The 11207-nt window shown below is 35.7% G+C and overlaps 1 protein-coding gene across 1 annotated transcript; it reads left to right on the top strand.

Moving 5' to 3' along the window:
• The first annotated feature begins 8444 nt into the window (after window positions 1-8444).
• Window positions 8445-11051, top strand: LOC105061162 (pentatricopeptide repeat-containing protein At3g51320). The gene is made up of 2 exons (XM_010945125.4): window positions 8445-9603; window positions 10181-11051. The coding sequence occupies exons 1-2, from the start codon at window positions 8502-8504 to the stop codon at window positions 10822-10824; spliced, it is 1746 nt and encodes a 581-aa protein (XP_010943427.2). The 5' UTR covers window positions 8445-8501; the 3' UTR covers window positions 10825-11051.
• Window positions 11052-11207: the final 156 nt, after the last annotated feature.

The following is an 11207-nucleotide window of genomic DNA, read 5'->3' as shown; positions in this document are numbered from 1 at the left end:
TTCATAAAAGCTCTCTAAAATCTCTCTTGAAGCCTTTCTGCACCTCTAGGATGTCATCAGTTATCCAACACAATAAACGGCTCGTCAATCGGAGCTATATAGGCTCTAGAATCTTAAAAATACCGTTATACTAGGAATACTGAGTTCCAATCAATCTTAGAACCATTCGTGGCCATTCAATCATGATCGGCTCGCATCAGAATCATCCGATCATGCACTATAGTCTCAAATCAAGCCTGATCATGCTCGGAGTCATTCTCAGCCATCCGATCATGAACGGCTCACTCCAGAGCCATCGGATCGTACAAAATCGCCCGTGGACCACGTGTGGACCGCATGATCGGTCCATGCGGCCTCCATGAATTGCCCAGCACCCTGCGGTCCACGGTGGATGGCATAGGATGTTGGGCCTGGGTGCCCGCACGTGCACTGGTCCGGCACACGCTCGCACCCTCGCTGGGCCCACCCGTGTGCTGGGTTGCATGTGCCTGCGTGTGCGCACGCGTCTGTCGAGCCCGACTACACCGCCACTGGCCTCCACCAGCCTACTGTCGGCCTCCATTGCCTCGTGCACCATGTCACCTACTCCGAGCTCCTTTCGTGCGTATCTTCACCGTTTGGACTCCATTTGGACTGTTCTTGAGCTCGTTGGACTCCATTTGTCATCCTGAATCTCGTTGTAAGCTCAATGTGGATCAAATCTCGAAGCATATTTCCTAACAATTATAATGGTTAGTTCAAGTATTTTCGATCTTTTGAAATGTGTAATTATTAGATGGACTAGATCTAGAATACTAGTCCAATAGTTATCTGTTACATTGTTTCTTATCTTTAAACAATATAAAATCATATGAACATGCTTATTATCTACCGTATATGTGCTCTAAGATTTGGAATAGTATATTAGTCCATGTAATAATTTTTCTATTGAAATAGTAAGATATTAAGAATCTGATACCCAAGTCGAAGCAAATAAATAATACTTATAAAGAGAAGAGTGAACACAAACTCTTAGAAGAATAAATGGGAAGGGGATAAAAAGATTAATATAGATTTTAGAAATTATAAAAAATTTTAAACATAGAAATAGATAGATAACTAGATATAATAAATATAATACATAATTTAAATAAGTTTTATTAATTATAAAAATATTTAAAAATTATAAAAATATATTTAAAAATTATAAAAATTCTAAATATATAAATGGGTAGATAATTGGATGTATTAAATATAATAAATAATTAAAATAAATTTATTAATTATAAAAATTTTCAGAAATCATAAAAATACATCCTAAACTTAGAAAAGGGTAGATAATTAAATATAATAAATCTAATAAATAATTAAAATAAAATTTATTAATTATAAAAATATTTATAAATTATAAAAATATATTTAAAAAATTACAAAAGAATCTTGAACATAAAAATGGATAGATAACTGGATATAATAAATATAATAAATAATTAAAATAAATTTATTTACTATAATTTTTTAAAAATTATAAAATATATCCTAAACCTAGAAAAGGGTAGATAACTAGATGTAATAAATATAATAAATAACTTAAAAAATTATTAATTAAAAATATTTAAAATTATAAAAATATATTTTAAAAATTATAAAAACATCTTGAACATAGAAATGGGTAGATAACTAGATATAATAAATAAAAATAAATTTAAATAAATTTTATTAAATATAACTATTTTATAAATTATAAAATATATTTTAAAAATTATAAAAAATCTTAAACATAGAAATGGTTGGTAACTAAATATAATAAATATAATAAATAATTAAAATAAATATTATTAATTATAAACATATATTTTAGAAATTATAAGACTCTTAAACCTAGAAAAGGATAGATAATTGGAGATAATAAATGTTGGAGGAGAATTCATATAGGCCAAGAATGTGAAGAAGCTTAAGGCCCAGAATAGCCAAGCTCAGCTCCTGAAAGCTCGAAGACATGATTGACTCATGGTCGGTCTCTACTTGAGTCAAGCTACAACTGATTTTCGACCTGCATCGCATAATCGAAAGTCAACGTCGAGGAGTCATCAGCATAATTAAGTAAGTCTTACTTGGAATCAACAGTGGCCCCCTGATGGTCTGCCCACTAATGCTGGCCTCCAGAGTTGCCTGTGAATGATGCAGACCAATTGGACATCTGTTTATAGCTAGTGATTTTCAATCGAGCAAATATCAACGACGAATAAACCTCACGCTTGTCAATTAGCCCGACTCTAGATCAAGAGCCCCTTTTTCAAAAGGGGTAGTCGTGACATTTGACTCCTCTTCCATCGTATCCACCAACGACTCACTGGTAACTTCCTCAGTGGCTACCGACATCCTTCCACCGATCGATCACCGTTGATGACCCCCGAATGCTGCTAATGAGACCTCGGGTCAATCCGATCGATCCAAACATGTCGACCAACCGGACCATCTGAACAATCAAATAAAATATCCTAACAACTTTCGGAAAGTGGCGGACAGAATATTCTGACAAACATCTAGAAGGTAACCATGTGGTGCTACAGACACCTATAACTAACAACCTAGTTAGTGGATGGACAGCAAGCAGCCTACCTTGACAGTCTATAGTCTCAGGCCTAATGATCTTTAGGCTCTATCTAGAAGAAGACACGAAAAATGAGACTTCAAGGTAAACCACCACTCTACCTCTCACGCTCTTCTCTCTGTTGAATGAGATGCTAACTTAAGCATTGGAGAGTCTCCATCGAAGCCACCTCCGGTCAGAGGCTTTCTTGTAGGTCTCACCCTCGGGAGATCGACCTCGACCATCCACTCCAGCTCCTCTGGCACCGATTGAAATCTCACATAAACAATAAATATAATAAACATTAAAATAATATTATTAATTATAAAATATATTTTAAAAATTATAGAAAATCCTAAACATAGAAATGGATAGCTAACTGAATATAATAAATATTCAAATAAATATTATTAATTGTAAATATATTTAAAAATTATAAAAATATATTTAAAAAATTATAAAAAAATTCTAAACCTAGAAAAGGATAGCTAACTAGATATACCATAAAGGCATATATAATTTAAATCCAATTTCTAGTTACTTTTGATGAATTTTAGTAAATATGTAAAGTAATAAAAATAAATTTTGATTATTAATTACATAATTATTAAAAAAATAAAAAAATAATGAAAATAATGAATATAAATAATATAAATCTCCAAGTATTTTTTTAAAAATCTTAATAAATTCTAAACTATTATTTAATATGAAATAACAAAAAATATCAAAAATTATAATAAATTTAGAAAAGTATGGATATAGCTTATGTAACTTAAAATCTAATTTTTAGATACTCATAATAATTAATTTTATAATTTTTTAAAACTATATGGATCCGAATAGTAAGAAAAAGAAGGATCTGAATATTGGATGGTATTTTAAAAAAATAGAGAAGGATCGACATCAATGAAAATGTAACTACTGTGAGCTAGAAATAGAGTCATCTGATTAAAGCAACACTTGATAGATGATTTTAGTGATGTTAAAAAGTATCCAAAGATATTGTAGAGGTTCGAGTGATAATGAGGGAGCATATACAAAAAGAGAATGAGGCAAAAACATCCTCTAAAGTTTGAAAGGAAGCATATAATCGATAGATATTTCAATCATATATTCACATAGACTTGGATGATGATGATGATTATTATTTTGATCTAGATGATTTAGATTTGTGAGAGGCTATTCGGACCTCTCAACAAGATCAATAGCAATATGAGGAGGTATTGAGACAAAGAGCATAGTTTGGATGCTCTTAATTTGAGAAGGGTGGTGGCTCTAGTACAGAAAAAAAATCATATTCATATTGACAGTTTATTGATTAGAGAGGAATCAATCTATAAGAATTAAATCACCTTCAATCAAATCATTATTTAATGCATTTAGAAAGAAATCGAAGAGGAGCTCAAGAGGTCCCACCATCCATGATCTAGATCCTATAACATATCTAGATCTAGAGTCAAAGCAACTACGAATTGTAACTAAAGATAAGAAAAAAATAGGAAGGACAATTGCCAACTGATTTAAGTTTAGCTTTGTTTCAGCATGGGCAATGACAAATACATTCTTTCGATCGATGATTAGTACAGTATAAAAAGCTAGTCCAGAAATTGATCCTCTTACACCTTATGAGATACATGAACCATATTTGTAATAGCAAGTCACATATATCAAATCTTAGATTGAGAGCTGTAAAAGGGAGTGGAACACTTATGGGGTGGTATTGATGTGTGATAGCTGGTCTGGACCTACTATGAGGAGTATCATCAACTTTCTCGTCTATTATGATAGGATGGACATCTTTCATACCTCAGTTGATGCTTCAGATAAAATACATGACTCTAATTATATTTTGAGCTTGATGAGGGATGTAGTTAATGAAATTAGTGAAGAGTATATCATCCAAGTGGTCACAAATAATAGGACAAACTACATGAAGCTGGAAAGGATCTAATACTGAAGAAACATCTATATATATTGGACTCCTTGTGCAACACATTATATAGATCTGATAATGAAAGATATCAGATAGCTATCTAGGATAAAATCTATAGTAGATAATAGACAAGCAGTATCAAAATACATTTACAATCATACTTGGGTACTTACTCTTATGAGAAAATATGAATAAGAGGAGCTATTTAGGCCAAGATTGACAAAATTTGCCACTAATTACATAGTATTGAAAATCTTTCTTGATAATAAGCCTAGTTTGAGGGCTATGATGACTTCTGAGGAATAGAGGACTTCCAAATATGTAAGAACTAATAATGGATGATGTGTTGAGGATATTATATTGAGTAATAATTTTTAGGACAGGTGCTTGTAGTGCTGTAGATTGTAGAAGATACTGAGAAATTTTCTCAGATGGGCTATAGATATCCCAATATATCTACCTACAAAAAGGAGATTATAGCCGCATACTTAAATGGAGAAGAAATTATACTTAAATGGCAAAATTTGTTTGAATCTCAACTCTCACTTGTGAATATCTTTGCTGTTAAGCAATATTATCTTTATTTTTTATACAGCCTACTATTTAAATTTTAAATATTAGTATGATTATAATATTGCCTTAGATGAAGACCCTCTGATGGCTCTAAGGAATATGATATATAGGCTAGAAAGTGATCTAGACTTGGATGCAGAAGCTATATAAATAATGTAATAAAAGAGTAGATGCCTATTATAGTAGGACTGTTGGTATATTTTTGAATTATATTAATTTATTAAAATTAAATGACCTTCAATGAGAAGTCTATATTGATTGAGTAAGAAAAAATTTTTTGAGAGAGGAAAGAGAGCTTTGAAGAACAAGGAGCACATAGTTACATATCTAAAATATCACCCAGTATAAATATAGGACTATTTTTTATTATCTTTAGCTTTTTATATCTATGTATAGCTGAGAACTTAAATATTTATATACATATATATTATTTGAATGTAGAAGAGTAGTGGGTCCAATGGGGTACATCCACACCAAATCTAAAAAAAATTGCCATTTGAATCCCATCACAGACCATTTTATGAAGTTGATGCGAGCACAATTAGAGTACCTTTATTCTGATCTACATGAAAATCAGAAATCACCTAACCTCACAAAGATTGAGAGATCTAGTTTATATCTACTATAATACAAGGTTGAAGCTCAAGTATGTCAACGAGGAGAAAGAGCCCAGATAAGATGACCCATTCTAGAAGGACTTTATCCATGATATGGAAGATTCTATGCTGAGCTAGATTACAGATTAGAAAGCATGGGACCCATCAATATTGGATGAGCTAGGAGGCCCCCCCCGACCATGCAAAATATAGCACATGAGGCAAGGATATAAGATATGGATCGATAGGCAACCTCTCATTATCCTGCATTTAGAATAGAATGCAAGATACTAGTGAAGATGATGGTGGATCAAGTAGCAGGCAATCTGAAGATTTTGATCAATGATTTGATCATGAAATATTTAGTTCAAGATATCAAATAAGAATCTCTAGAGATAGCTAGTGCATTGGGATAGTAGTAGGTATAGGATATAAATCAACAAGTAAAGGCCGGTCAAAACTTGAGAGGGAGCCAAAGAGTTGCAGTTGAGAAGATCATATGAAAAGTCCAAATCAAAAGAGAAGATAACAATTGATCCATTAAAGAAAATTGATGATGTACATGTTCGAGATGGTAATAGTGAGATACCCGAGCCCTCAGATCCCAGATTGCCTAAATCATCTCATGATAATAGTGATGATGATAATGATAGCAAGAGTGATGATGGATTTGACGATCATGATGGTCAGGATGGAGAGAGTAGTGAAGTATATGGGATTGGTTCTTTATTAAAGAAGCATATTTTACTCATGCTATGTAGGACCAGGATCATGGAGCCTAACTCAAATCTAGATATCAGGATGAGAAAGAGTTGTTGGCCTATAGAAGAAGGAAAAGAAGAATTGTTGTAGGATATGTCACATAGGCTGTAAATATTTTGAATCATTTTCATGAAGAGTTGAGAATAACTGAGAAACATCAATATCCGAAATATCTGAAGTTTATGGCATGGATGGAGCAAAATATTTTGAGAACTAGGTTGGAGTTTGAGTTAGGTCATCATCATCATCCATCAAAACTAGATCCGTTAGAGCATGAGACATCAAAGTACATATTATGGCCCTTCTTTTTTTACGAATAATTCAAATGTATACTCTCAATTGTGGTATCCTGAAGAGTATTCTCATATGCAATATCCATATTTAATGGATACAATTTCGAGTCATAGTATGGTGTTGTCTCTCATTATTTTAATCAAAGATGGACAGTCTCTTATCCAATATACTATCAAGAGGATTATCCTGGATAACATTAAATACAAGATGAGCAATAAGGATAGGCTCAATATCAAAACTGGCATCATATTCAAAGTCCTGATTATAAGCAGGATCCAGATAGTTATGAGCATGATCGGCTTGCCATCTAAAATTAGTAGTAAATTTGATATTTTTTTCTTAAACTAACAAATCCATTTTATGTAATATTGAAATTAATTTATTAAATATTATTAGTATAGTTATATTTTCATATATAAGTGATAAGCTCAAGTAGTATGGATTACAATTTTTCATCAAACTTTGATATTTTTACTTTATCAAGTACTTATGCATACATCAATTATGAGAGATCATTTCTTCGTAATCAAAAAAGAATCTTCAGTAATCTAAAAGATCATATTGCATCATAGTGTCAGTATTAAATGGAACCAATCTATTATAAATATATTTTTTTAAAAATTCAAATATTTAAATAATAAATATATCAGTAAAATTTCAAGATAAATTCAAAAAAATATTATATATATATATATAAGGACATCCCAGGCATGTTTTGGGATGTCCGATCAGGATGGCCACTAGAATATGGTGGGATGGGAAGCATCCCATTCTGGATGAAAATTAAAATGCCCCCATCTCGTAAGATTTAAAATCTTGATTATGAGAATTTCATATTGGATAGCTTGATCCTCTCTCATGCATAAACCTGATAAACTACTATGCTCTCTATTAAGGATGTAGTTAAAGATATCATTGTCGATACATAAGTGCAAATTTATTGACTTCTTGACCATAATAAGGTATCTTGTCCTTTCAAGTTGAGAAACCATGTACAAGTTGTGTACCTCATTCACACCTTTATATATGACAATGTTTTATAAGGTAAATTGTTAGTATATTGTTTAGTATGATTATACACAGGTGAGAGTGTGAGGTCTCATCTTGACGAAAGAAAAGCCCTACAAAATCACTATTTATCTCAGCAGCCTTATGGGTAAGATATACAACCTCATCGATAGCTATAAATGCATTTTAAGTATCCAAAAGATATCTAATCCTCGTGAAAGATGATTCTTCCACTACATAAACTCCTTCAAGTACCTATGGTTCCTTGTCCAGCCCTATGGTTGATACGTGATATTTACTTTTTGTATGATCATGGAAGCAAAAAAAATCATGCATTAATCCATACAATATTTACCATTTACATGTAAATGGCTTTTACCACTCTAACAAATTGTTCATTGACATAAAGCTAAGTTTGGCTTACATCTAATATTTTCATCTTTTAGGGGCTTCTTCATGAAAATATGTATATTCAGCTTAAACTTGTATAACGTAACGGTAATTTTTTTTTTTGATTTTTTACACCGTGTAGGGGTTTATGTTGAAAAAAAATGCAGGATTAACATCTGCAGACGCTTAGCCGACATTTCTACCAAAAAAAAAAAAACGCTTAGCCGACACTAGTTTAAACCCAAAACTTTGACATTTAAGCCCCTATCATACACACATATTAACAAAGAGAATAATATCCTACGTCTGCACCCTGTTATAGGACAGCGCCTTTGACCGTCCAAGATCCATGGCGGCGGAAAACCCCCGGTGAATGGACCGGCGGCCGCCTCTCCCCCCTTCCGCCGCCGTCTCTGTTGCCGTCGCCGACGTCCTCCACCCAAACCCCAACCCCTTCTACCCGCCGCAGCCGCCACCCGCCTTCCGCCGCCTCTCCATCCACCACCCCTCCCTCCGCCCCCTCCCCTCCCTCCGCTCCCTCCCCACGCTCCTCCAAGCCCACGCCCACCTCCTCGTCTCCGGCCTCCTCCGCCATCCCCTCGCCGCCGGCCTCCTCCTCCGCGCCTCCGCCGCCGCCACCCCTCTTCCCCACACCCTCCTCCTCTTCCGCCACCTCCCCACCCCCGACCCCTTCTGCGCCAACACCATCATCCGAGCCCTCTCCCTCTCCCCCGACCCCCTCCTCGCGCTTCCATTCTTCTTCGCCAACCTCCGCTCCGGCTTCGCCCCCAACTCCTTCTCCTTCCCTCCTCTCCTCGCCGCCTGCGCCCGCGCCACCTCCCTCCACGCTGGGGAGAAGTGCTACGCCCAGGCCCTCAAGCGTGGCGTCGACGCGGTCCTTCACGTCCGCAATTCCCTCATCCACGTGTACTGCTGCTGCGGTCTTTTGGAATGCGCCCGCGTCCTGTTCGACGAGATGCCCCACCGAGATGTGATCTCATGGAACTCCATGATCGGTGGCTATGCGGAAGCTGGTGGCCATGACGCTGCTCGCAAGTTGTTCGACACGATGCCGGAGAGCAATGTGGTGTCTTGGAATGTTATGATCAATGGGTATTTGAAGGGAAAAAGTCCGGAATGTGGGTTGGAGCTCTTTAGGGAGATGGGGGAGAAGGGGCCGAGGGGAACTGTGAATACGATGGTGAGTGTTGTCACGTCGTGCGGGAGACTGGGCCTCCTTAAAGAGGGGAGGTCTGTGCACGGTTACTATATCAAGAACTTTGAGGAGAATTTGATATTTGGGACGGCACTAGTGGATATGTACTGCACGTGCTGGAAGGTGGATGTTGCAAAGAGGGTGTTTGATAGGATGTCTGTGAGGAATTTAGTGTGTTGGAATGCGATGGTTACCGGGCATTGTATTTTTGGGAATCCAAAAGATGGGCTAGCTTTGTTCCACGAGATGGTTGGAAGAGGTGGGCATCTTGTTTCTTGCTTGCATGATTACTTTGTCATGGAAATATATTGATTCTGATGAACTTATGAGTATGACTTTAACACTATTGCATGCCAGTCATTTTCTGCAGCATTCCTTGTACACAAGAATTACATGTTTAGCTAATTTCCAGGCTTCCTAGTCTTACAATTTTCATTGTCTATGTTAATAAAAAGATGAAGACAAGACTACTTTGTATGTTCAATCATCATTAACTGAATGAATTGGAATATAAATAGAAAAAAAAAAGAGAGACAAAAGAATAATGATTTCTATGCATAATTGGTTTTGTATAGGACGTTTGGTATAGGTGGGAAATGTATTGTTTTATCATGGGATCTTGGCAATTGGTTGCCAAGGAATCACACTAGCTGTGAATGTTATCTGTATTAACTTAGGTGTAGCCTTACTAGAGAGTAACTGTGTGATATTGCAATAGAATGCTTAATGAACCACTGGGTCTTTGAACACCTTATTTTGTCATTTGTGTAGCATCATTTTTTATATTTTCAATTTGAGCTTTAGTATTCACTTTCTTGATGTTATTTTTCTTCTAGGGGAAGGTTTTGAAGATGGTGGAACAAATGATGGCTTAGAGAATGAACTGACTAGGGTCTCACCAGATGAGATTACCTTTGCTGGAGTCCTATGTGCTTGTGCCCGTGCTGGTCTGTTGGCTGAGGGGAAGAAATACTTCAATGAAATGACAAGGTTGTATAAGCTTACACCTAATTTCGCTCATTTTTGGTGCATGGCTAACCTCTATGGCAGTCTTGGCCTTGTTCAAGAAGCGGTAGAAGTGTTAAGAAGCATTCCAGAAGAAACAGGATCACGGGTGCTGGGTGCTTTGCTTGGGTTGTGTCGGTTTTGTGGAGGCTTGGAGTTGGGTGAAAACATAGCAAAACGATTAATAGAGTTGGAACCTTCTAATGGTTTTCACTATGCTTTGGCATGTAACATATATGTGGCAGCTGGTAAATGGGGAGATGTTCATAAGATGAAGCAGATGCTCAAGGAAAGAGGGTTGAGATTAATCCCTGGTCATAGGCTTGTTGATCTAAATGAGATTGTTCACAATTTGAAAGTTGGAGAAAGGTCACAACAGGAGATGGAGGAGATCTATATGCTGATAAATGACTTGACTTCAAGGTTAAGGTTAACAAGTGGTACAGTAGATTCGACTGAAAGTAGTCAGAAGTAGTCCATTACAATGACAAGTGCTTATTGTTTGGTTTCATTACCATCTTCCCAGCTTGTAAGAATTGGTTTTTCATCGGCGTTGCCAATGCTTACATAACAAGTAATCCAAGAAGCAGATTCTTTATTTATGTCTGCTTGATCATAGGGTATGTGGTCTCATACTTCTATCAGAAAATTTCAGGAGAGTTTTGGTCGTAGACTACAATTTTGTTTCAGATTCAGTCAAGCAGCCCATATCATTTAACCAATTTATTGTCTCGGAATGGCTGAAAAAGGTTGTTCTGCTTTTTATATATCAATATAAAGTTCAGCTGAGAAAATTTTGTCAAAGCAGTGAAAATAACAGTCTGAGGAAACGATTTTTCATGTCAAGGAAACAGTTGA

Source organism: Elaeis guineensis, chromosome 12 (genome assembly GCF_000442705.2).
Source record: "Elaeis guineensis isolate ETL-2024a chromosome 12, EG11, whole genome shotgun sequence".
In the NCBI taxonomy this organism is placed as follows: domain Eukaryota; kingdom Viridiplantae; phylum Streptophyta; class Magnoliopsida; order Arecales; family Arecaceae; genus Elaeis; species Elaeis guineensis.
Note: the sequence above shows the minus strand (reverse complement) of the source record. Positions and strands in the feature narration are given on the sequence as shown.